At 50.0% G+C, this 26,670-nt stretch overlaps 1 protein-coding gene across 1 annotated transcript in view; it reads right to left on the bottom strand.

Annotated features, from left to right (window-relative positions):
• The window catches only part of LOC121461327 (maestro heat-like repeat family member 5), a 75,083-nt gene that overhangs the window by 10,605 nt on the left and 37,808 nt on the right, over positions 1 to 26,670 (bottom strand). Inside the window, exons 7-19 of the mRNA XM_041672345.1 lie at positions 21,638 to 21,745; positions 21,256 to 21,372; positions 20,369 to 20,488; positions 19,349 to 19,507; positions 18,685 to 18,807; positions 17,960 to 18,039; positions 16,707 to 16,842; positions 14,697 to 14,792; positions 13,532 to 13,636; positions 12,194 to 12,329; positions 11,743 to 11,912; positions 9,320 to 9,469; positions 8,411 to 8,565 (exon numbers count right to left, since the gene is read on the bottom strand). Coding sequence (XP_041528279.1) covers positions 8,411 to 8,565; positions 9,320 to 9,469; positions 11,743 to 11,912; positions 12,194 to 12,329; positions 13,532 to 13,636; positions 14,697 to 14,792; positions 16,707 to 16,842; positions 17,960 to 18,039; positions 18,685 to 18,807; positions 19,349 to 19,507; positions 20,369 to 20,488; positions 21,256 to 21,372; positions 21,638 to 21,745 — 1,655 coding nt within the window. The remainder of the gene's footprint in view (positions 1 to 8,410; positions 8,566 to 9,319; positions 9,470 to 11,742; positions 11,913 to 12,193; positions 12,330 to 13,531; positions 13,637 to 14,696; positions 14,793 to 16,706; positions 16,843 to 17,959; positions 18,040 to 18,684; positions 18,808 to 19,348; positions 19,508 to 20,368; positions 20,489 to 21,255; positions 21,373 to 21,637; positions 21,746 to 26,670) is intronic.

The raw sequence follows: 26,670 nt of genomic DNA, 5'->3' as shown, positions 1-26,670 counted from the left end.
CTTAGTTGAGTGGCCACCTAAGTGGCAAGGCAGACCCGAGGGGGCCACCTTTAAGGGCATCATGCCAGTCTCAGCTGGTGGGCACAGAAGATCCCAGAGTGTTCTACAGAGTGGCCACAGGATGGCAGCATCAAGAGCTAGAGGGAGTCTGCCCAAGTCTCTGAGAGCTTGGAGGGTCATTCCATCTGCTCCCTGGGGCTGCTGCTTCCTCAGCTGCTCCTTTGTGCTGAGCATCTTGAAGCAACATTCAGGAGAGCAAGACATGCAGAATTGACAAAAATCTTTGATGTCTTAGGGGTGACAGCCTAGTGGTGACAGCGGATATGTCTGACACTAAGTGAGGAGGATGCTGAGGGCAAGACGAAAGTGGGGTGGGAAAAGGAGGGAGGAAAACCTAGGAAGCAATGGTACCCACATGTGCAGGATGAAAGCCTGAAGGCCGACAGCTAACCAAGTTGGGCATGGCCCCAGTCCCATGAAGCTGTTGGTAAGAGCAGCTTCCTCTCAGCTACCCTGGGAGCGCTAGAGCTAAGCAGGCTTGGGAGGAGTGGGGGCAGGGAGTAAGAGAGACACAGCCAGAATCCACAGACCAAGAGACCTTCTCAAGAAAGAGAGATGCATGGCCATGGAAGAATCACATGGATGATGTGGGCACCAGTGGGAACCAGTTCATTTTACTTCACTCCCACTGTGATGGCAAGTTCCAAGGAGTGAAGAGCACAAGCCTGGGCGAGGATGTGGAGAAACTGGACTCTGTGTGCTGCTGGGGGAGGTGTAAAGAGTCAGAACTGCTCTGGAAAGCTGGAGCAGTTCCTGGGGGGGGGGGTGGTTGATGTGATGCTGCCACACAGCCTGTGCCTTCACTAAATGCAGGCACCCCCAAAGTCAGAGAACAGAGCAAACGTACACAGTTGCCCCACGCTGGCAGCAGGGGGTTGGTTTCAGGGGCTCCCTTGGGTATGAAAATCTGGGGATGCTCTAGCTGGGCATGGTGGCCTAGGCCTGTCATTCCAGAACTCGGGAGGCTGAAACAGGAGGATTGCAAGGGTGTGAGTTTAGTCTGGGATACACAGTGGGTTCTAGACCAGTCTAGGCTACAGTGCAACCCTGTCTCAAAAATCCAATCCAAATCAAAATAAACGCGGCACAAGTTCCTTGTATAACATGGTGAGCTCTTTGCATATACCCTACACGCACCCCTTTTCAGGTAGCCTTTAACCTTCACTGTCATTATATGGACATATTAGGAGGTAGATTCCATGCAAGCAGTCATGAGCCTGTGTGGGGTCAGCATAGGCGTAGTGTTTCTGGAGAAATATTCTGACCCCATGGATGTGGGAGCTGGGGATGCAAAGAGGGGGAATTCTTGTTTGCCAGTGTTGACAGCAAATAACTCATGCAGAAAAAAGGTGTAAACCACCTAGGTGTCTCCCACCAGATGAACTGATGAGCCAAATGTGGATGGACACACAGTGATGTATATGCACCCACCATAGAGTACACGCAGGGGAACACTGCCCAGCCATAAGAATGAAGTTACGACACGTGTTTTTAGCATAGAGGAAAAAAATGTGCAATACCCAGGGGAGAGTATAGGCATTAGTCCAGGGCTGTAGCAGTTCACACGAGGACTTTGAAGCTCCTTTACTTGTCTGGAAAGAGTAAGGATAGCAAAGTCAATCCCGAACACACTGATGGAAAGAGTAAGGGTAGAAAAGTCAATCCGCACACATTGATGGAAAGACTAAGAGTAGAAAAGTCAATCCCAAACACAATGATGGAAAGAGTAAGGGTAGAAAAGCCAATCCCAAACACATTGACAGTTACAGTGCACACAAATAGAACATGTACTCCAACAAAGACTGGCTATGACAAACTTGATAAAATTCTGTCTACAATGGACATGTCTGGGTGCTGGAGAGATGAATCCATGGTCAAGAGTCCTTGCTCTTACTGATGACCTAAGTTGCATTCCCAGCACCTACATCGGGCCTCTCACAACACTCATAACTCCAGAGTCAGGTGATGATATACCTTTTTCTAAACTCAACAGGCGCCTGCCTGCATGCGCACACACACACACGCGCACACATGCATGTTGAAAAATAAAGAAAAAGACAAGTCTGAAATGAAAGTGTGAAAATATTAGAAGTCAAAGTTGCAATACCAACCAAAGGAATTGGTGTGGTTAGGCTAGGGTTTGAGCAGTCTAAAGACTGGGCAGTGTGAACTCAAATTCTGCAGCAGTGTGCATGTGTGTGAGTGTATGTATCTGTGTCTATGTAGCCAAGGAGGGACAGAAGAAGGTGTCAGGTCTTCTGGAGCTGGGGCTATAGGTGGTTGTGAGCCACTCTAACATTGGTGCTGGGAGCCAAACTGTAGTCCTCCAAAATAGCAGCAAATGCTCTTAAGCCCTGAGACATCTCTCCAGCCCCCTCACATAGTGCTGAGTGCTTCTGAACACTCAAGTAAAAACAGCCATCAAAGGTGGAAAAGAAGAAAGGCCTTTTGGGCTCTTGACTCTTAAGTGTTTTGTGGATGTGCAGAGGGCCAAGAGTAGAGAAGACATTCTTGGAAAGTCAGAGGGGAGGCTGCTCTGTAGAGGACAACTGTTGCAAAGCTGTCAGAATTAGAACTCTGAGTGTTGTCCTGGGGGGTGGAGAAGTAGAGCCCCTTGAGGACAGGAAGTGCTTGATTTGTGAGGGATGCTGAGCAGGGAGAGGGGTGAGCCGGCATTCTGGGACCATATTTGCATCATACACGAATCATTCCAGATGGGCTGGAGAGGTCAACTTGAAGACCATTAAGAGATCCTTATAAGACAGCGCATAACAGGGGTGTGGTGGCATACACCTTTAATCCCAGCACACGGGAGGCAGAGGCAGGCGGATCTCTGTGAGTTCGAGACCAGCCTGGTCTACAGAGCTAGTCCCAGGACAGGCTCCAAAGCCACAGAGAAACCCTGTCTCGAAAAACCAAAAAAAAAAAAAAACAAAAAAAAAAAAACCCAAAAAAACAAAAAAAAAATCAGAATAAAAAAAAAACAAAAAAAAAAATGGCAACAGAAAAGATGACAGTGCTTGAGGATGTGTGAATTGGTACCTGCTCACCAGAGGATGTGTCAGGGGTGAGAAAGCAGCTGCTGCATGGGAGAAGATATTCCTAACATTGCAGGCAAGAAGGGACCATGTCCAGCTTTCGGGAAAGAGTCCCATATTGTATATTATAAAAGAGGGACAGCCAGTGGGAAACCAGGCTTTTGTATAGTTGTCTCACTGCCAAATGGCAAGAAGTGGAAGATGGGAAACAGCTCAGTGGTTAAGTGTTTGCCAGGCAAGTGTGAGGCCCAGAATTTTGATCTCCAGAAACCACAGAGATGCCAGGTGGGTATAGTGATCCATCAGTAATTCCAGCCCCCAAAGGCTGAGACAGAAAGAGGGTCCCCAGAGTAAGCTGGCTCTAACGAGATTAGCCATGTCAGTGAGCTCTCGGCTTGACTGAGAGATGCTGGTTCAATGGATAAGGTAGAAGAGCGATTGAAGATGATTCCAGACATGAACCTCCATCTTCCACATTTATGGTCATTCACACACATCTGCCCATGCAAACATGCATGCACATGTTTGCACACACATACATGAAAGAAAAATGAATCAGGAAAGTGTCAAGCTCAATCATGGAAGTAACGATGAACATAGGGTGAACAGCACCCACCAAATTGGCTAAAATGTGGATGATTGGTTAAAATGCAGGTGCTGCGCACTGGTGAAGCTGTGAAGCGAGAGGGATACTCAGAGAATAGCAGTCTGTCCCTGGGGCGGGACACATTGGGAAATGCCCCCCACCCTCCATGGAGGTGGGACACAACACAGCTTCCTTTTCTAGGTGCACTGTCCCTGATAACACACATGTACATGCATACGTACATGTGCATGCGCACACACACACTCCCCACAACATGGGAAATCCAGTCCTTGAGTATGTTAGGACACACACAGCAAGTTCATAGATGCACTATTTGTCAAGGTCTCTAGTGGGGGACAATGAAATGTTCTCCTACAGTGAAGAGGACCCTTGGCCTTCACAGCATTAATGCCACAGCAACAGTGAGGAGGGAGCTGCAGGGGGACACCATGAAATTTAAACATGAAGCCAGAGGGAAACCAAAGGCAGGCAAGAAGAACGACATTGGAAGCGTCCAGATTGCATGGTTCTGTTTAGGCTTTCAGCACACATTGCACCGTTGGGATGGTACGTTTTTTGAAGCAGGGTCTTTCTTGTCTCCCTGGCTGGTCTGAAACTTGTTGCGTAGACCTGGCTGTCTTTGAACTTGGAGGAGGAGGGAGTGCCTGCCTTACTACTCCTGACATTTTTTTTTTCTTTTCCCGAGGCAAGGTGGCGATTTGTTTTTCCTTCAGAGACAGGGTCTGTACACAGACTCTCCTTAGAGTTGTAATCCTCCTGTCTCAGCCTTTTGAGTGCTGGGATTCTAGGCATCCACCACCACATCTAGCTAGGATATGCAGTTTCTTTCTTTTTTTTTTTTTAAATGAAGGTTGTCCATGAGGGGCACCTAATAGGTGATCTCTCCATAGCGTTATGTGCATAGTTTAGGGTAGAAAAAAAAGGAAGCAGTACGCAAACAGATCTCTGCCCTGTGGAGAAAAAAAGAGGAACCCCTCTCCTTTCCCCACTTCAGCACCCTGGGTGGGTGCTGTCCTGGGAATCTGAACCGTAAGCCTATTTTGATATTTAAATTCCCACCACCAATGCAGCCCTCAAATTGTCCAGCAGGACTTTTATGTTTAAAACCATCACAAATGACGGTGCCCAGGTGACTGGTAGAAGCCAATATCAATCCAGAGAAATCTAGTCATGAGAGGCTCCATTGGTGTGCAGCACACTCAGGTTCTGTAACTGTTATCATGGGGACAGTGCTTGGGACCAGGAAGGTATAAACTCCGGCAGTGAGATGGAACCCTACTAGGCAGTGGTGGGGGTGGGGGGTGGGGAGTGCTGCTTGTGGAGATCTGCACTTTCCCAGATTCTTTGAGAGATAGCACAGAGCCGGGAGGGAGCAGTGCAACCGTGGTCCCTTCACTGGGAGTAAAGAGAAAACATACCAGCCCTGGTGGGCAAGCTCCACCCTCCACCTCATGGCTCTGCCTTAGACAGAAGCGGATAAGCGAAACCTTTGGAAAGAGGACACAGGGCAAATGAAAGCTCAGATTGGGCCAAAGTCACCTTCAGGAAGATTAATCCCCTTGAAGTCTTAAAATACACCAGAGGAGAGAGCACTCTGGGAGGCCAGAGCACCTCCCTTCACCAGCAGTGCTGAGGAGTGTCTGTCTGCATGTCTTACTCTATTCGTCCTTATTCCTCATTACTGGCTCTCACTAATTGCCCAACCTCAGAGGACACAGGGAAGGAGTTAAACACTTTGTCATCTTCAAATGCAAAGCTTTGGGAGGAAGAAGGGAGAGGAGAGGACTAGGGAGGAGGAAGAGGAGTCAGATGGAAGAAAAGAAGAGGAGGAGGAAGGGTTGAAGAGGAGGAAGAGGAAGAGGGGAGGAGACTTGGTGGTGAAAAGGAAAGAGGGAAACATTCCTGTCAAAGAAGAGAAAAAGGAACCCAAAGAACTAGAGGGCATATGTGCTGGCCTATCACCAATCCCGAAGTCTTTGAGATGGCCCAGCTCTCAGCTGTACTGACAGAAGATGGAGCCGTTGGACTTGAAAGCCCACGAAACATTCCAGCAGCTCCAAAATGAACAGTGTGGCAATTTGACTAAGAATGGCCCCTATAGGCTCACATATTTGAATGCTTGATCATCAGGGAGTGACACTTCTTGAGAAGGATTGGGAGATGTGTCTGTGTTAGAGGAAGTGTGTCACTGGGGATGGGCTTTGACGTCTAAAAGCCCAAGCCAGGCCCAGTGTCAGTCTCTCTCTTGACCTGTGGATCAGGATGTAGCTCTCAGCTACTTCTCCAGTCCCACACTTGCCTGCCACCTGCTCCCATGATGCCACCATGTTGATAATGGACTAACCCTCTGAAACTGTAAGCAAGCCTCCCACTTAAATGCTTTATTTTTTAAGAGTTGCCTTGGTCATGGCATCTCTTCACAGCAATAGAACACCAAGACAAACAGCTCTACAGATTATCTGCAGATACTAGAACCTATGAGTCAACAAAGTGAAGATGGCTTCAGAGTGCTAGTTCTACAGAGGAAACCTGGACTCCTCACCCCACAGCAAGCAAGTGCTTAGAGACCCAACCACCTTGCATATGCTCAAGAAAGGACAAATCTTCAGTATGACCTGAAAAGAATTGGCTGAACTCAGGGAAGAAATAGAAAGGAAGGAAGGAAGGAAGGAAGGAAGGAAGAAAAAAAAAGAGAGGATAGCTAGGTTATCCTAGAACTCAAGGACTGAGGCAGAGGAGGAGGAGTTCAAGGCCAGCCTGGCAAGACTTGTCTTAAAAACAAGCAAGCAAGCAAGCAAACTAAACTTTCAAGCCTGGGAGATGGTGGTTTAAGGAGCCTACTTTGCCAGTATAAGGACCAGAGTTCAGATCCCCAGAACTCACATAAATGCCAGGTGGGCATGGCAGCCCACCTGCAGTTCCAGCCCTTGGAAGGCAGAGACTAGCCACATCAGTGAACTCTGGTGTAAACTGTGAAACCCTGCCTCAGTGAAGGCTCAGTGTCAGCTCTGGGTCTCTACATGTACATCATATACATATGTATGTATTACACACATAAAAAACCTTGGAAATGAGAAAAAAAATCAAAGGCTGGCCACGAGAGGTACAACTCAGATGAAGATTTAATAAGGGACATTTGGGCAAGGCAGAAGAGGGATAATGAGGAGGACAGTGAGTTTAGGGAAAATCCAGGAGCATCAGTAGGTGTGACCATGAAGAGGGAGGCAGGAGGAAAGTAGAATCAGACCAGAGACCACGACCTGAGCAGAGACCACATTTAAACACAGTCAAGTAAACGTCCCAGAAATAAGAACGAAAAGACTTGCTTACATAGTCAAAGATGCACAGTTGCATGGGAAAATTAGGCTGGAGTACCTCACCTAGTAAAAGACCTAGGTTTCAAAGAGAGAGAGAGAGAAAAAAAATCATCTAGGCCACATGACCATGTAATTTATGAAGAAGGTAAAACTTGGGCCATCTGTATGGCTCAGCAGGTAAAGGCACTGGCCCACAACACGATACTGCATTCTAGCTCCAGAACTCAGACAGCCAAGGAGAAAACTGACTCCAACAAGTAGTCCTCTGACTTTCACAAAATAAAATGTAACCTTTGGCGAGACAGGTTTTCTCTGTAGCTTTGGAGCCTGTCCTGGAACTCGCCCTATAGACCAGGCTGGCCTTGAAGTCACAGAGACCGACCTCTGCCTCTCAGAGTGCTGGGATGAAAGGCACGCACCACCACCTCCTGCTCAACACAGTATCTTAAAGGAACCAGAAAGTTCAGAGCTGAAAGAGCAGCATTTGTATGTGAACACAAGGGAAATAGGAATTGCTCATGCAAACAGGACACCTCCCTGCCGAGGTGAGAATTCTCCACCGAGAAGACTCTAGGCTCTGGAAGAGCTCTCTCCTAGGTTTCCAGAGTTCCCAGAGCAGGTGGGGCCAAAGACAGCACCCAGGGCAAGGAGCTGGGTTTGCCAGGTGGGACTGATTGGTGGAATCTGACCTGGGAACTGGGTGAGGACAGGGGGAGGGGGAGGATATGTGTGGGAGCAGGGGTGGAGAAGGTAGGCAGGACCCCACTAGGTAAAGGCTTGCTGGATCTTGGAGAGAATAAGAGATTCAAGCAGATGAGGGGCAGAGGGGGTTTCTAGTCTGGAAAGGGGAGAAAGCAGAGTCTATCTTTGAGCAGATGCTATACCATCAAAAAGTGCGGGGTGACTCGTGCCAGGTCATGAATGAATGGTGGGTGCTGTAGACTGAGGATATGGGATCCAGAGGTGGGATTTGGGGGAAAGAGGGACATGAAAAGTACCAAGAACCCTGGTCTATCCCCAGAGCTGGGGGTCCAGGGGTATGGGAGAAGAGGCAGGTCCACCTGAGTGGGCAGGAGGCTCAGCAGGAAGAAGAGAATGAAGAGCAGAACAAGTCAGAAGGGTCCACATTGAGGAATGGGGTCCCGCCAGGAGCACTCGGGAATTAGGGACCGCTTAGCATGGGTAGTGGAGTGTGGGGCAGACATTTCTGTGGAATGCCTACCGGAGGCAAGCCTAAATGAACAGAGGTGCTAACCCCCTCCCTACGCTAAGCACTCTGGGTTCCTGTGGACTGTGATGGACAAACAGGAGGGTAGAAGCTGTGACCCTGGCTTGAGGAAGGATGAAGGGTAGGTAATGGGATCCATGGGGAGAGTAGGGCTAGGTACCTGTCCAGGGGAGTGGAAAAGTCCAGGAAGGCAGCCACCAGCTCTGGGATGTGGTTCCGGGCCAGGAGGCTGATGACATGCAGGACATTGTTCTTGGCTTGGGGCAGTTGGATGGCACAGAGGTGGTGGTGGATGGCCTTGCTCATTTTACCCACCTGTTCGGGGAGTAGTGGGAGGGCTCTGAAGGGGAGAGCCCACCTGCACTGCACACCTTGCCTGAAGGGATGTCCCAATAGGGCTGCCTGAGGCATTTGGAGAAGTTGGCATCAGCTGTCTCCTGCTGGGGCACCGTTCTCACTCTGTAGGATTCATCACTTTCTCTCTGCCCCTACTGGGCCATTCTGCCCACCTCTGTCTGTATGTTGTCACCCAAGAGACCACAAGCTCTACAAGTTCTGGTATGTTTTCCCCCATGTCACCTCATTCCTCTATGGTCCGTAGCTATACTTGATCAATGTATATTTACCCCATGACCCTGCAATTGTCACCAGGACCACAAAGTCTCCCTTGAGTCACCCCTGTGTCCGCCTGTCCATCTATTTATTCATCCATCCATCCATCCATCCATCCGCCCATCCATCCATCCACCCGCCCATCCATCCGTCCACCCGCCCATCCATCCGTCCACCTGCCCATCCATCTGCCATCTGTCCATCCATCATCCATCCACCTGCCTGTCTGTCTATCTATCTATCTATCTATCTATCTATCTATCTATCTATACATCCATCCACCCACCCACCACCCATCCATCCATCCATCCACCCACTAATTGGGTTGTTTGCTGCCTGTGTGGGATCCCAGTCTTCTCCATTTTGTTCTAAAGAAGGTCCCTAGATGCTGCCTGTGACCTAGTCCTCAACTCTTCCCCTCTCCTCCCTGGCCCTGGATGAGGCCCCAACCCCTCACAGTTGCCAGGTTGTCCCCATGCTCCTGGATGACAAGGAAAAGCATATTGGAAGATGCCTGCACCCAGGAAGGACTGGTAGAGCCCAAGCCATCGATGGTTGTCCAGATGAGATCAGTCAGCTCTGCCATTTCAAGATGACCCGTGATCTCCTGTGAGCGTGGAGAGCCTGTTAGCTTATCATGCCAAACCCCTGTGTCTGTCATCTTTAACCCTTCTTCTTTGTCAGACTCCCCAAATATCTAGGCACCACTCCTCTAGGCTCTCTTATGTGGGCCTAGTACACAATCTTCCACATCTCTCTGCCTCAGTCAATGCCTAGGAACAGGAAGGACGGTTTTTGGTGCCTAGCTCTGAGTAGACATAGGACTCTTTTTCCCAGCCAACATTGGCTTGTTCTTGGATTCAGGTGGTAAGTCTAAGTTTCTATGTTTTCGCCCTCCCTAGCACCCTGGAGGGTAAAGCTGGGCTAGATCACACACAGACAGAAACTTCTGGAAAGACTGGCTGTTCACTATAATATCCCCGCCACTCAGTAGTTTAGATCCATGATATACTTAAACCTATCAATATTTAATTTGGTAAAACTAAAACTTCAGTTCTTTGGCAGCCTTAGCTTCACGCCAGGAGCTCAGCAGTTACATGGGGCCAGCAGCTTCTTTGATCTGCACAGATGTAGACCACACTCAACCTTACAGAAAGTTCAAATTAGAATAGTGGATAGTGGTGAGCTGCTCAGGGCCCAGAGTACTACAGGCACAGGAGAGAGAGAGAGACGCCTGTGAAGTTGAGTGTCAACCAAGGCCATGAGTAAGCGTGAGATGGTGGGTTGACGGTGGTGATGGCAAGGGTGAGTGAGGATAAGGGTGATGGTGATTACGGCAGGTGTGGGAGGCAGGAGTGATGATGTGGGGATGATGGAGGTGGCAATGATAGTGATGGTGGTGATGATAATGATGGGAATGATGGTGATGATGGGGTATTAGTGATAACAACGGGAGTGGTGATAGTGAATGTTGGTGAGGTTGTAGGTATTAGTGATGATGGTGGTGAGGGTAGGGGTGGGGACGATGGCATGATGATGATAGCGATGATGATGGGGGTATTAGTGATGATGGTGATAGTGATACCTGCTGGTAAAGATGAAGAGGACGGTGATAAATGTGTAGTGCACACCAGGACCACCTGAGGAGTCCTGTACAGACGTGGGATGGGAATTGAGGCCCAGAATATCTGCTCTCCTTTGGAATTCTCCAAGGTCTCCATCTCAAAGTCAGCAGATCCTCCCATTCCTACTCCTCTGTGCCTCCCCCATGGATGGAGAGCAGGTTGCTTCTCTCCAGACCTTGGACTCTAAGCTTCCCAGTGGCTCCCCTTTCTTCTGGAGCTTGCTGGGCTGGTGGCCAGTGGAGCTCATCCCTCCTTGCCTTGCTTCTGCCCCCAGCCCAGGTTCTGTGATACAAACTACAGCTAACTGAGATTTCCTTCATTTTAGGCAGGCCCATGGAGGTGCTGGCCCCAAGGACTGAGAGAGTCTGTATGAAACTTCTAAGGGGCCTAATACTCAGACAGCTCACTGTAGCTGCTGTGTTCTGGAGTCCATGGGATCAGACCAAAGTCTTGCTGGGGCACTCACTAGCCATGCACCCCACTTTTCTGTCTTCTGTTTATGTAGGATGTCATGGCTGCTTACTGAAGGCCAGTTAAACCACCAGGCCCCACATGGACTCTGCTGAGAAGTGGAAGGCTAGGTCTCACAAGGACCGGCAAGTATGCCAATCACAGGGGTCATTCTTAGCCAAAGTTCAACCCAACCTGAGCAAGCAAGAGCTCACACCTCACAGACTTCCTGAACTCCCAGCTCAGATGCCACTTTAGTATGGGCCACCAGCTAATGGAAGTCCCTAGCTCACAGCCTCAGGTAGCGGCTTCTGGGGATCACACAGTTCACACCTCGGTGTGATGGGGTGGGAGAGCGGTAAATGGGAAAACAACCTAGAGAAGGTTGGAAAAACTTGAGAAAGGGATTTTGAGAAAACCTACGAAGGCTCCTGTCCAAGGTACACATAGCCTAGTGTGTCCCAGTGTCCCTCCACTCTGCCTGGTCCCCCTTCAACAACTTAGAAAAGAATGTGTTTATTGCCACCCACAGATGTGGCAGTCTGCTCTGGCTATGTATCCATCCACCCACCCACCCATACATCTACCCACCTACCCATCCATCCATCCATCCATCCATCCATCCATCCATCCACCTACCCATCCATCCACCCATCTATACATCCATCCACCCACCCACCCACCCCCATCCACCCCCCACCTCCACCCACCCACCCCCATCCACCATCCCCCACCCCATCCACCCACCCATCCATCCATCCACCCACCTACCACCCATCCATCCAGAAAGACTAAAGGCTTTGACCTTTATAACTTGGTTGCTGTCCATGAAGAAGATTCTGTCATTTTTGGATGCCATATTCTGGGGGATCAGAAGAGTGTCCTTCTGGTCTCCACTGCTCCAGAGGGCAGTTCCAATGACATCAGGCTGAGGGAATTCCTGAAGGAGCTCTCTCTCCACCTCTGGAACTTCTCCTGCTGGTCAGGGCAGGCAGAGATGAGGGCAGGGTAGAGTGGGCTGGGGTTTATGTAGGACAGAGCAGGAGTCAGGCTGGGTGCATTAGTGACTGGAGGCGGGCCTGTGTGTATTTGTGTTTGGTGGTTTGTTACTAGAAGGTTATGGCTGAAGTCAAGGTTGAAATCAAGGTTGGGCTGAGGGTGAACTTGGGGAAAGGTGGCGTTCAGGAGTGCTGGAATAAGTCCACCCAGGCTGAGGTAGGGAGGGGCCAGTGGGCTGTGGTGTGGAGAACACTCACCTTTGTGGTACATCAGAAGCTGATAGAGATGGCCCATGGCTTCTAAACTGAAGCCCTGGATGGTTCTGTCTGCGTCCTGGCACAGGATCCCCAGCATGGCCACCAGCTGCCCCATCCTTCTGAAGGGCTCCTTGATCTACGTAGGGAGCACAGTTTGATGGTGCCTACCTTCAGCATCCTATGGCTACTCATGCACTCAGAATGGCCTCCACCAGAGGATCCCTTTAATTGCGTAGCACGGCCGGGGTTAGGAAAAATATAAGGACTTGACTCCAAAACTTGGTAATCAAGAAAAAAAGAATGGGATTATATAATAAAAAACAACAAAAAATGAAAACAAACCCTCAAAACAAACAGCAACAACAACAAAAACCGCAGAAAACTCCTGGAGGAACAGAGTGTTGAGGTCTTAGGACAGGATCCAGCTGTGACCTCGTAGGATACTATCTGGCTCCCCTCCCGCCAGTTCTCTCTTGGTTTATCCAGACGGGTTTTTTTTTTTTTTTGTGAAGCCCTGGCTGTCCTGGAACTCACTCTGTAGACCAGGCTGGCCTCGAACTCACAGAAATCTGCCTGCCTCTGCCTCCTGAGTGCTGGGATTAAATGTGTGCACCAACACAGCCCGGCTCTCTGGCTTCTCTTATCCTGATCTCAATTCTGGAGTCAATAAAACTATTTACAAAATACGTAGCCACCCTGTGGACCATAGTTACATTTTAAAAAAAGATTTCCCTTCCTTTCATCTTTTATGTGCATGAGTGTTTTGCCTGCATGTATATTTGTGTGCCGTGTGTGTGGTGCTAACAGAGGCCAGAAGAGGGTGCCTGGCCCCATGGAACTGGAGTTATGGAGGATTGTAAGAGTCACCAGGTGGATGCCAGGAACTCTTGTGAGAGCTGCCTGCCTGTGTTTTTGACTGCTGAGCCCTTTCCCCAGACCCCACAGCAGTGCCTGATCACATTAAAATGTGATTTATTTTCATTATGGAGTGGGTTTTTTTTTTTGGCTCAATTCCAGAAAATTAATTTTTTAAAAAAGTTATTTACTCCATTAAAAATAAAAGAACCACAACAAAAAGGGATATCTTTTAGACTCCCTTTTCATGGAGCTCAGTCGGATAGTAGGATGTTCATACACCTTGAAGGTATATGATTAGGGAGTTGGGAAGGCGAAGAGTTGGGGAGGCGAGGAACTGGGGGAGAGAGGAACTGGGGAAGTGAGGAGCTGGGGAGGCAAGGAGCTGGGGGAGAGAGGAGCTGGGGGAGAGAGGAGCTGGGGAGAGAGGAGCTGGAGAGGCAAGGAGCTGGGGAGGTGAGGAGCTGCGGAGATGGCACTTACGTCTAGGCATCGTTTATAGTTCAGGAATTTGAAGAGGATCGTGCATCTGTGCACAGCCCGTTGTCGCTCGTGAGCCTTCTCTGATGCCAGCCAGACATACAGGTGCTGCAGGGTGGGTGTAGTCAAGCGTTGTGCCAGATGCCCAGAGATGGCCGTCTATGCCCACCCCTCAGCAAGGCTCCTTGGTCCAGCTTTTCTTGTTCAGTCCTTGTCTCTAGAGCTACCCTTCAGGACTGGTCACTTCGTGGGCAGAAGAAATATTCCCTTCCCCATAAGCTCTCAGCCTACTGTGTTATGGATGCCCCTTTCTACAACCTTCTGCTGTGCGCACAAGCAGGGATGCAGTTGCCTCTGGCAGAGGGTGGGTACTGATTTCAGACCCCTGCATGGCTGAGGGGCTGTGTGGTCAGCTGATCTAGACACAGGATATTTGGAGATAGAGTAACCCAGGAATGGGTGAGGAATTCACCGTGGCTTCCGCTGGTAGAAGCCATTGCCGCTTGGACACATTCCTAGATTGTCATGCTCTCTTGGGGGGTTCCTTTGCCTGTGTTCTCCCTCCTGACTTCCACCTGTGCACCACAGGGCTTGGTGATCCTGCTTCTGCTCTTAGCTTCTTGCGTGGCTGAGCCTCACCATAACCACTCACCTTCCAGGCTCTAGTGGGCAGGGTTACCTCTACTCTGACCTACTGAGCTGGCTCCTGCCTCTGATTGGCTCCAGGCTCCTCTTGTGGGTCCTTCTCCTCTCAGGGATGGCTAAAGTTTTTATTCAGGGCTCTGTAGGAACTCCCGTTGGCCCTGACCTCTGGCCTGATGGACCGGGCCTCTCCACTGGATCTAGGCCCTGCTACTAGGCCTTCACCATCTGCTGAGTGGTCTCCCTCCCATGGATACCTAGGGGGCAGATGAGGGAGTTTGTGGGATTCATGCCCCTGGGGGACACTGTGGTATGGGCACAGGTGGTAGGGGAAGCCACTTCAACAGATCCTTTTCTGGCTAGGCCTCCTTGTCCCCTCCAGATGCTCCAAACCTCTAGGCATAGGAAGTCTACTGGCCAGGTCTTGCGTCCTGTGGAGGGCCCTCTCTGGGACTCTCAGGCCAGAGCTGTGCATCCCTGCCTCCCCCCCCCCCATCCCCTCCCTGCCGCTGCCAGCAGCCCTCACCGACAACAGGAAGTACAGCTCATTGGTTGTGGGGTTCTGCATCATGAAGCACTGGAGCATGTGGTCCATCGCCTCCACGGTCTGGTTGTACAGTCCCTGTGGAAGGGAGGAGGTCAGCCAGGTCCCGCAGGGATGAGGGCCAAGGCCACTGCAGTATCCAGCGGCACCCACTTTCTGCGTGTCCAAAGGCCGCATTCCCACAACCGACAGAGCTCATTACCGTATCTGCAAGAGGACTTGCCACACGGGGCGTGGGGACAGGCCAGGAAGGCCTTGGGAATTTCCCTGAGGGAAAACTCAGTCCCAACAGGGCTGCCTCTATGGACGTGTAGACATGTGACCAGGCCTGCCTTGTCCCAGGACCCCAGGGGAAAAGGGAAACGATTACTGGAAGTAACACTGTATTTTTCTTCCTGAAAATCTTAGTAAATTTTAATTTCACCATTTATTTCGTGTGTGTGCACGTGTGTGCATGCATGCATACTGTAGTCTGTTTGTGGAGAGCAGAGGACAACTTTCAGTCATGTGTCCTCTGTTTACTATGGATTCTAGGATCCAACCCAGGTCCTTGGACTTGAGTGGCAAGAGCTTTTGCACACCAATGTCTCATTGGTCCTTTTAAAAGTTCCCCTCTCCCCCAAACAGGGTTTCTCTGTGTAACAGTCCTCGCTGTCCTGGAAGACCAGGCTGGCCTTGAACTTACTGAGATCTGCCTGTCTTTCCAGCCTTTTCAAAAGTTTTTTTTTGGTGGGGGGGAGGCATGGATGTCTACCTTTTTCTGGTCTTGCAAGCTATAAAGCTGATGAAATTTCTGAGGCTCATGTAAGGGCCCTCAACAATGTTGCTGGCATGTTCAGGGATATGTGTGTGTGTCACAGAAACGCTCTGACAGACTCTCATGAGGCCATTAGGAGCTCTGTCCATTTGCTATTTGGTGACCTGGATGGCTTCATTTCTTAGATCAGTGTTCCTCTACAGGGGTGACAGGCAGCTGGTCCCATGTGACAGGGCAGGACACAGATGGAGCCTGGACCAATGCTACTGGCTCCCAGGACTGACACTCAGTCCTTGGTGGCATTTCCTGCAGGGTCAAGGAGTCTTCTGGTCACCAGGTGCTTTGAAAGGTGTTGAGGCATGTACTCCTCCTCCCCTGTCACCACCTGTCCCACAGTGCTTGTCTTGTCCTCACGCAGCCTGGGCCCAGCTTCACAGATGTGTAATGCAAGTAGAGACCCTGGAGTTGGGTTCGGATATTGGCCTTCCCACTGCTGACTTTATTCTTCTGAGATGTGTACTCCTTGCTCCACCCCATCATCCCCCAGTCACTGTGGGAAGGTGGGGAGGGTTCACAGACGACCCCGTGCCTGTGCAGCTCATTGTACAAAGCTGTCTCGCCTTTTACCAGTCACGTGGGGCTGGGACTATGCCTGACGATCTCATGCGCCCTCTGGTGGTAGCCATGAGACATGGCAAGCATCTTTCCGGCAGGGCCTGCTTAGTATTAAACAGGAGAGACCTGATCTAGTGAGTGACCCAGGCAGGCAGGCATGGTTAATGCAACCCAGCCCGCAAGGACAGTGACTCCGTAAACCATTCTAGTGCGACAGGACCAATTCCTGTAATATCAGGGAACTCATCCCTTTGAAAGAGCCATCTCCTCTCTTCTGTGAATTCCTTGGGTGGCCGTGGGACTTGGAGGGAGGGAAACACAGTGGGGACTCTGCCTATTCTGCATGGATTTTAGGTCAGCAAGGAGACCATGCATATCATCATGTACAGAGCTGCTGAACAGGCACACACCAGGTAAGCCACCTACCTTAGCACGGCCCAAAAGATGATAATGGGCCATGTTCTAGGAGGGCAAATGGGGACCCAGAGCCTTTAGGCAACTATGTGGGACCTTCACCCTGCCTGTGGAGTGGCCAGGCCATGTTCCCCACCCTGCCACACACAGAAGACTGAGCCTGATGTCCTACCTGAGAGTCCCATGGGCTTAAGTGCAGGCTGTACCTGGATGTTGGGTGGTTCCAGGAAGAGGCAGGTGTGCTTCTCCAGGGCATCCAGCAGTGGCAGGGCAAAGATGCTGCGGAAGCAGATGGAGAGGAGCCGGGACTTCCTGTCCACATCCATGGGTGGTCTCAGTGCACTGTTGGGAAGGTGAAGCATCCTGAGGGCCTGGGACCAGGAGGGCAGCGGTCAGGGCACAGACCTCACCGAACCCACAGCCTTTGCTTCTCACAACAGAGATTCGTGCGTGCACACATCCACTTCCCCAGTCTCCTAGTGGTCAACCCAAGCTCGTGCCCTGTGAGGGCCTTTGAAGGTGCAGTTCCTACAGCTAAGTACCTGCAGGGCTCACTGACTCACGCAAGCAGGACTTTGCTTAACAGTCCCATTTCAGCCAACGTAAGCCAGCCTCATGCGTTGGACTCTGGTAGAACACCAGGCTTATAGGAGCAGTCTATGAATCAATGCTCTACCAGTTGTCAGTCAGCCTCTTTGACGCAGTGCTGGTGCTCCTACCCTTCTTTGCCTCTTGAGGATGTTACGTTACTCCCTATCTTACTTCCTGCTTCGGTCTCTTTGGGCACCTTTCCCAGCCCTATATGTGGTATGCATCCCATTTCCAGGGGCATCTTGGGAGAACAGGGGTTTTGCTGTTGGTTTCTGGCTAGGTCCTAAGAGACCAGACAGTCCCCAAGTACCCAGAGATCAATAGTGACTGTGCATTTGCCGAATACAAAGTGTGGGTTAGCAGAGACGAAGCACCCGGGAATGCAGTCAGCGTGGATGCCAGCCTAGTTCCATTTGCCACTCTGCCAAGCGCCATGTGAATTGCCTGCTATGGTCTGAGAGCAGGCAACTCTGATCTCCCCGGTCTTACCTCCTCCCTGATCTGTGGGTGGAGAGATAAACGGGGACCTGTATCCCCGGGGTCTGGGGCTCCCCAAGCTCTCTAGACCCATGTCCTGGGGTTTGACTGGGGCTAGCTAGATGTAGCTACCCTTTGGCCTCCTTCTAGATTCTTCCCTACTTGAGCCCTAAGATGGGGAGTCGGCTCGCTGTGTGGAGTGGCTGTACTCAGGATAAATGTTCCAGCCCCCTTCCTGCCCCCCTCCCTGCCCCGTGACCTGCAGTGGCTCAGCTCCAAGCTCTCCCCAGCAGGGCCTTCATGTCTGACTTCCCTCCACCTTGTCCAGCTAGCATCCTGGCCAGGGAGCTGCCTTTTTGGGCCAAGGCAGCCCCCATAGGCTGTAACCTACCAGAGGCTGGCGACAATGCGGATGGCCTGCTGGCGGATGCTGGTGAACAGCGTGTCTTGTGGCTCTTTCTCCATCAGTATCTGTAAGTTCACGGGAGAAAGTGCAGAGACTCAGGCCTAGCTGACTCTGCCCCTGACACCAAATCTTAGCCCTATCTCAGAATTTCAGCATGCTATGCAACTTAGGCGGTGACGCTGTCTGTCTTTATTCACCTGGTGGTGAGACCTGGTTCCCACTTAGAGAGCCAGCGTGGCCTCTGGAATTAGACAGGCCAGGTCTGAGTCCTGGATACTGAGTTCGAGCTGCCTGCCCCTCCAGGGACTAGCTCCAGCTTGCACTGACTCTTGTTTCCTTACAAATTATTCCACTTTGCTGTTGGGTCCCAGGCCGGGGACAGGAGCCACCCTGTCTTATCAATGCTCTTTGCTTTTGACACTGCTGCCCAGTCTCTTGTGCATTTCCCATTGTCCCAGCAGATCTGTCTAGGGAGCCAGAATCCTAAGTGATTGATCTGGGACCCCAGTCAAGAAAGCGTGTAGAATAGAGTGTGCTGAGTTTTCTGTGTCTCAGTGGCACTGGCTGTAATGTGGGCATAGATGGTCCTCTCAGGGTCCCAGCAAGATCCAGGTAACCTGGAGGACATGGAGTATTTCAGATGGGCTGGGGGAAGGGGCTTCCTGTACTGAGGGAGGGGGCTCTGCCCGTGTCCAGGGCCTGGTACGCACCATCAGACATTCCAGGAGCTCGCCAGTCTGGGAGAACTCATAGCTGTGGGCACCCTCGCTCCGGCTGATGGCTCCCACAAGCATTGCGACAGCCGTAAGGAAGCTTTGTTTCAGGGTCTCATCCTGTGTAGGTCAGGCCCCAGGGCACAGATCAGCCTGAGAGCCCAGCTTACGGGAGAGAGCAAGAGGGGAGGCCAAGGACATCATCTCCAGGAGCAGTTGGGTCAGGGTGAGAGGGATGTGGCAGAGACATCTGGGCTGGGAGCTCGTGGATGGGGTTTTCTTTAGGAAGGGGCACCTGCGAGGGTTTCTGAGATGTGGTGGCTACAACTGGATGGGTAAGGCTTGTTGCTGGTTCTTACAACAACCTGAGCTATGGTGCTCCTTAGAGGCGAGCATCACTCTGGCCTCTCAGTATCCATACCCCCCCCCCCAGTGAAGATCCAACATTTGCTTTGTAAGAGTCCTCCCTTTTTGATTCTAGGAGTTGGGGGCAGTGTAGAGGTGGGCATAGGTCCAAGGTGGCCCTGGGACTCTCTGACTCTGCAGTTGGGGCAGGGTAGAGCTGGAATCCTGGCTCTGCCGTCGGGGAGGAGGTGCAGGACGGGGTGGGGGGTGATCCGTGGGGGAGGACGGGGCTGATGGTGAACAAGGCGATCTGTACCCAGGAGCTGAAGCGGAAGTAGAAGATCATCCTGGACAAGATGTTGTCCACCCACGGCAGGATGTGGCTCTTGGCCTTGGCTGCCATCTGGCCATAGGAGAGGAGGATGGTGCTGCCAGCCCATTTCCACCGAAGGTCCTCGAGGCTCTGGCCGTGGGGCTGGAGAGGGGTGGATTCGGTGTCAGGCTCTGCCCACAGTCTACTTGGGGAGTTGGTGGCAGGGGTGCACCCTGAACCCAGCAAGGTGGGAGAGGGGTCGTCTAGAGGGTCTTTGTTCACCAATTGAGAACAGCAGAAGCCGAGCTGGCTTTTTAGAGGGTTGGACTGATTTATACTGGGACACCCAGGGCTATGTGCAGGGTACTTGGTTCTGTTAGAACTGGAAGAGTTGGGATGTCTCCTGTGATAGCCCTTTCCCCATAGCCCAGCACCCCTTTTCTTACTGTATGAGACAGAGTCTGGTGCACCATACCCTAGTGGGCTTCTGGGGGCCTGGAAAGATCATGCTCCTATCCAGGCAGACAGTAATGGGCCAAGTGAAATTTCCTGCTTGGGTGTGGCCCAGTGTCACCTCTTCTCTCAGATGACACCAGAGTACCAGCATGGTGATATTATTTTTCAGTGCCAGGTGCCCTCTGAGAGTCTGAGGCATGTACCCCAGTTCTGTCACTTGTCAGATACGAAGATCCATCAGAGGCTGCTGGCCTTCGGGTTGCAGGGTTTAACCATGAGCAGAACCGCAAAAGCAACAAGAGGCCTCCCCCACCAAGGAATCCCAGCGGGGAGGTCCCCAGGCACTGTGTCTTCCAGGGGGCATCATGTAGGCTGCAGTAAGGTAGCACAAGCCCCCTCCGGTGTTGGCAAGCACTTCTCAGGCCAAGTGTCTCACTTTTCAAATAAATCCTCACCTCAATGACAACCGTAATCCCACAGTAGTTGTTCTGCTTTCCTTCAGGCAGTGTGGGGTTTGATGTCCCTCCCGCCCCTTGCCCTGCAACCCCAGGAGCCCTGAGCTGATACCTTCAGGGAGAAGCTCTGCAGGCTCCACTTGACAGACGTGCTTTTTCCAAACTGTTCTAGGACGGCCCAGGCATCGTCCAAGTGGCATACTGCAGCCAGTCCCACCGTGAGAGCAATGCCCTGTGGGCAGAGTCCCCTGAGTCTGTGACCTGGACTCAGTGCCTCCCCAGCCCACCAGCAGGGTGCAGGGACTCACACACGCTTTATAACCCGCAGCTCAGAGCTGAGACACCCATGAGGTGTCTCTTGTGGAGTCTGGTGGGTGGAGTTGGGGAGGAAAGAGGTAGAGAGGAAGCCTTTGGTTGGTTGTCCCTCATGCCGGCTCTGAGCGGACATGCTCAGGAGTAGGGAGGAAGATATGTATGAGAAGAAAGGGATGAGGTAATGGTTTAGCTTGTGACTGAGTTAGAGTTCATGCTGTGATCAGGGTACAGGCCTCAGGGCTCAGGACTTGGGGTGGGAGCAGGATCAGGGCCTAGTTGTGTGATGAGGGCCAGAGATCAGGATGTGACCAGGAAGAAAGCTCAGAATGTAGCCAGGATTAGAGTCCATGACCATGATCAGGGCTTAGTATAAGACAAGGATCAGGCCTCAGTGAGTGTTCATGGTCGGGTCTCAGATTGTAAGCAGCAAGGTTCAGTGTGTGATCATGATCAGGGCTCAGTGTATGATGGAAATTAGGGATCAGTAAGTGACCAGCACAAGTCACTTTATGACCAGGATCAGGGTTCAGTGGTGACCATGGCCAAATCTGTGGTTTGGGCCAGGCAGTTAGAGGATCAAAGGAGACTGGGCCCTCACCTTCCTCTGCTTGGGCCCTCACTTCCCCCCCTTGGGCCCTCACCTCCCCCCCTTGGGCCCTCACCTCCCCCCCATTGGGCCCTCACCTCCCGCTGCTTGGGCCACTGGTGAGATGTTTCCAAGAGTGTTTTGAGGTGCGTCCTGACGGTGATGCTCTTCTCCTCAGCTTGAAGGATTAACCCGTAGTAGGTGAACAGGAAGTCCTGGTGGGGTTCAACATCCTGTCCTGAGTGGGACCTGCCTGCCCTGAGTTCCTATGCCCAACCTCCCTGGGTTCCCTGACCCTATGGCTACCCTTCCCATCTTGCCCCAGGGTGAGGGAGGGAGACACTTCTAGTCCAGCTGTCCAGGCCTGGATCCTGTTCCCTTTAGCCCTTCCAGTTTCTTTCAAGGACCCTATGTGTCCTATGGCAGAGTCCATGGGCCTGTGTGGTGAATGGCTGGGGTCCCTGGGGGCAGTGGGCTTACCTTCTCTGGGGTTTGTGCTTGCTGCATCCGGTCAGACTTGGTAAGGGTCCACAGCAATTCCTTGGACCACACATCTGTGTTCAGGAATGGCACCGACTTTCTGGCCATCTGTGAGCAGGTGTGGTGGGCAGGGCTGGAGGCACTCCCCCGCTAGCCCGAGAGCCCTGACTCCATCATCCCCCTACTCCCTTATCCTCCCGGGTTTCCAGAATTCAGCTCTTTGGCTTGTTGGATTCCTCAAGGTACCCCCAGATGTGTTTAGGATATCCACAAGTCTGGGAAGCTGCATTCCCAACATGAACTGAGGGCTTAGACCAGATATGTCAGTGAAAGTGGCCCTGAGACAGGGCGGGGACCACAGGCAAGACTCAGTCTGTTTCCTCTGAAGTGTGCTCCCTGTGCCTGGCAGGGTGGCAGCCTGCACACTTCGTTATTTCCTAGGGAAATGAGCGACCAAGCGAATGAATGCAATGGTCTTTCTAGATACGGGATTCTGGAAGTGCACAGCCTCGCTCAATAGGATGGCTGTCATGATGGCTATGAGATCTTCCTTTCCAGTGTTCCCAGATTCCACAAGTCCACAAGTCTGAGGTTTTTGTCCTCAGCATTCCTCTGGTGTTAGGGACATCCTCTGAATCCCCAAATCTTAGAAAATATTGATAAATGTTTAGAAAACAAATCAAGTTGAAAGATACAGTTGAGAATAAGGTGTCCCTTTCCTCTCCTTTGGAATGGTAATGTATATTCTGTGCCACTGCATGTTGGAAACACGTAATTTGCTTTTTGACTTTACAGGGGCTACAATTAAGAGCTGGCCTTGAGTCTCAGAAGAGACTTTGGACTTTTCAATAGTGTTGAGACTGTGAAAAGCTATGGAGTTTTTTGGAGTTGAATTACATTCATTTGGATATACCTACAAGCCTTTGGGGACCAGGGAGTAGAATGTGATAGTTTGAATGATAATAGTCCCCATAGGGAATGCTTGGTCTCCTGTTGGTGGAACTATTTAGGAAGGATTAGAAGGCGTGGCCTTGTTGGAGGAGGTGTGTCTCTCTGTATTTCAACAGCCCACACCATTTCCAGTTTGCTCTCTCTCTTCTTTGTAGACCAGATATAGTCTTTCAGTTACTGCTCCAGTGCCATTCCTGCCTGCCTGCTGCTATGTGCTCTGCCATGATAGTTATGGACCCTCTAAACCACAAGCAGGCCCCCAATTACATGGTTTCCTTTATAAGTTGCCTTGGTCATAGTGTCTCTTCACAGCAATAGAAAAATATCTTGGATAATTCATTTGGAAATGACAAAAGGGGACACATGATGAAGGTGGCATAAGCTCCGCCTGTCAGATATTTAAGAAGTGAACATTGGAGGTTGAGGCCATGGCTCAGTGGCTAAAGGAACTTCCTAGGCAAACTTGAGGACCCGAGTTTGAATCCTCAGCACCCACATAAAAAAAACACAAACAAACCAACCAACCAACCAAACAAACCAATAAACCAGGCATTGCTACATGTATCTGTAATCCTAGCACTGGGGTGGGGGAGGCGAGAGGGGTGGAAGTGAAACCAGGTGGATTCTGGGAGCTTTCTAGTTAGCCAGCCTTGCCAAAATGGTGAGTGTCAGGTTCAGTTAGAGACCCTCACGACACCGAGGCAGAAAGCAGTAGAGAAAGACACCTGATGTCCAGATGGGTGTGCACATGGACACATTGGTGTACTGCTCCACACATCTCCCCAAAATAAATAGATAACAAATGGAAATAAAAGCAATTACATAACTTGGGGACAAGACTGCGTAAAGGCTGGACACACACGGTCATTTCCTTCAACTGAGGACCATAGACAATATGGTCCCATAAAGTTAAAATGATCTGGGAGATTTCTATTCCAGCTGTCATAGTGTCTTTGCTCATGTGGTGTGTGTGTGTGTGTGTTTTGTGGTAATGTGGTGATGCTGGTGGGAACAGGCTTATGCGCCACCAGACCTGTCAAGCCTGACACACACAATTATTGTGAGGTGTGTAGTCCTTGATCATGATAAACGACTCTGTTGCTGGCTTATGCAGCCACTCCTTTGATCACTATTTGAGTATACTTCCTGCTTATAAGAGAAGTCATTGTACAACAGTGTCAGCAGGCAGCAGCCCCATACAGCTTGTGAGCACTGTCTCTCGCTTTCATCAAGGCCCTGTGTGCGCAGCACTGAAAATGCCCAACAGATCTGTAAGTGAAAGGAAGCGTTGTTTGGTGGCAGGGTGATAGAGCTGACAGCTTTGTGTGGTATGTATGTATAAAGGTTTTGGCAATAGCAATTAAAAAACAATATTGACATCAATTAAAACCTAAAATACATTTGTCTGAGCAGCTAAGCTTTTAGGAATTTATCCTAAAGAAATCCTACATTAGGGACACTGTGATCCCAAGAGGGACAGTCTTGCAGGACAGATGACTAACTTAGAGCGCCCCCTGTAGGTAGGAATGTTTGTGTCATCCCCAGCCTTAGCTCTCATCCCTGAGATGGCAATTGCTCTCCACAGATGGCAGAACCCGATTAGAGTGTGCTTGTCCAGCCTGGGCCCTGTTCTTGGTTCTCTCCCTGCATTCTAGGATACAGAATAGATGCCAGCTTAATCCCGAGCACTGTGGGTGCTGGGAAGCCTCCAGGTTACCCAGAAGCAGGTGTGTGTGTGTGTGTGTGTGTGTGTGTGTGTGTGTGGACTCTTGTCTTCTCTCCCACTCCCTTCTGTCTGCTCACTATGTTAGTACCAGAGCCTCTTGTCTGCAATGCAAATTTCAAAACTCAGAAAACTAAACAGTTTCCTCCCTATAGCTCTACAGAGTCCTCAGTGTGGCCCAGCCTGACCCAAGCTGATGTGGCATAGATTATGGGATTTGTGCATACCTACTCCCTGCAGCAGAGGGGGTTAGTGTTTCTGTCTGTGAGTGGGCTACACACACTCTGTTCAGAGCAGCCAGGGGGTTCACGGGGCAGGCACCATTGCACTTAGAAAAACCTAAGTATTTGAAATGTTGAAGTCTATCCTCAATTAATACATATGAATTATATTATATATATACTATATTATATCATACATAATATAATTTATATTATACAACAATATACCATATATTATAATATAGATATTATAACATATGTATAATCTGTATCATATTATGTATTACAGCATGGATAATATATTATAACATGTATTATACTATATAATATGTTAGTATATATATTATATGTAACACATTATATTAAATATATCATGTATGTACAATATATATGTGCACACATATGCGCAATGCATATTATATGATATAATACCCTATATAATACATTATATTACATACTATATTATATAGCACATATAGTATATTACACATTATATATCACATATTACACACACGTATATAAGTGTGTGTGTGTGTGTGTGTGTGTGTGTGAGAGAGAGAGAGAGAGAGAGAGAGAGAGAGAGAGATAGCTTAGTGGTTAAGAGCACTGGCTGCTCTTCCAGAAGAACTGGGTTCAGTTCCCAGCACCCAAATGGTGGCTCACACCATCTGTTGCTCCAGTTCCAGGAGATCCATTGCCCTTTTCTGGCCTCTGTAGATACCACACACATGATATATAAACATACATGAAGGTAGAACACTCATACACAGAAAATAAAAATAAATTAAAAAGTAGATTTAATTTATGATGATGATGATGATGGTGTGTGTGTGTGTGTGTGTGTGTGTGCATGTGTGCATGTGTGTGCACGCGTATACCTGTGCTATGGCATGTGTGTGGCAGTCAGTTCTCTCCTTTATGTGAATCCTGCAGATTGCACTCAGGTCACTGGGTTTGGTGCACACCCCGTTACTTACAGGGCGTTCTCGTCATTTAAAACACTCAGGCGTCGTTCAGTTACAGTGAAATTCACAGTGCAGAGGGCAAGAGATGTGAACACACCTTAGAACTGTGAGATTCATGTGCTTTCCAGCTACTGGATCTGCACAGAGCTCCCGAGACTCACTCCGGCACAACCCTTTCTGATTATTTCATCATAAGGAAACAGAATTTTTGGAACTATATGTATTTATTGTCCTTCACTGCATACTTCTGTGTATCTGATGTTTTTTCACTAAGTGTGAGTATTTCTGAGATCCATCCATGCTGCTGCCTGCATCAGAACTTCATTATTTTTTTTTCTTTTTGAATGTAGATTTTGGTTGGTTTGGGTTCAGGAGGGTTCTCCTTGTTTGGCTTCCTAAGAACACTGAGTCACGGGTTCAGATCTCCAGCTGGAGACATTACTCTGCCAGCCCTAGGTGTCTCCAGTTTGAGGCTAGAGCAAGATGGCTGCTGTGCTCTTCTTGTAGGCTTGTGCAGGGTCCACAGAACTGCACAGAAGTCCTCCAGGTAGAACTGGGAGTTTCCCTTACTGGAAGCAAAACTCAGGGGGAAACCTGAACAAGCCACCTGCTGTCCTGAATAGACCTCCCCCGTCACCTGCTTAGCTATTCTCAGCCATCTATGGTGGTGCCTACCATGCCTTGGGATAAAGTATGACCCAGTCACCTCTCCCCAGGCCCGGTTGGTGGAGTTCAGATCTGTTTTCCTGTGTCCACGTGCTAGGCAGCCAAATAATAAATTCTTTGTTTTTCTGCAAGCATGTTGTTCAGTGGCGGGCAAAGCAGGATTAGCTTGGAACAGAAAGATTTCACATAGCCATTCTCAATTCTTCAATAGACACAGGACTACTGAGATCTTCTGTTTCTTCTTGTTTCAGTTCTGATAATCTTTTTTTTTTGTAGGGAATCCTTTAATATGTAATGTGTTTGTACTGTTAATTATTCTTTGCTGAAAGTGACATTTCTCCCCTATTATTCAGTAGCGATCTTTCTGATGATCTCGCTTTGCTTCCTTTGTTCTTGCTACACAGACCAGACTGGCCTCAGGCTTAGGGCATTCCTCCTGCCTCTGCATTCTGAGCGCATATTTTCTTCCTTCTGTTTATTTTGGGTTTAGTTTGCTATCCCTTGGTA

This window comes from Microtus oregoni, unplaced genomic scaffold, assembly GCF_018167655.1.
Source record: "Microtus oregoni isolate MIOR12 unplaced genomic scaffold, Mior012 000022F_ref0000154, whole genome shotgun sequence".
In the NCBI taxonomy this organism is placed as follows: Eukaryota; Metazoa; Chordata; class Mammalia; order Rodentia; family Cricetidae; genus Microtus; species Microtus oregoni.
Note: the sequence above shows the minus strand (reverse complement) of the source record. Positions and strands in the feature narration are given on the sequence as shown.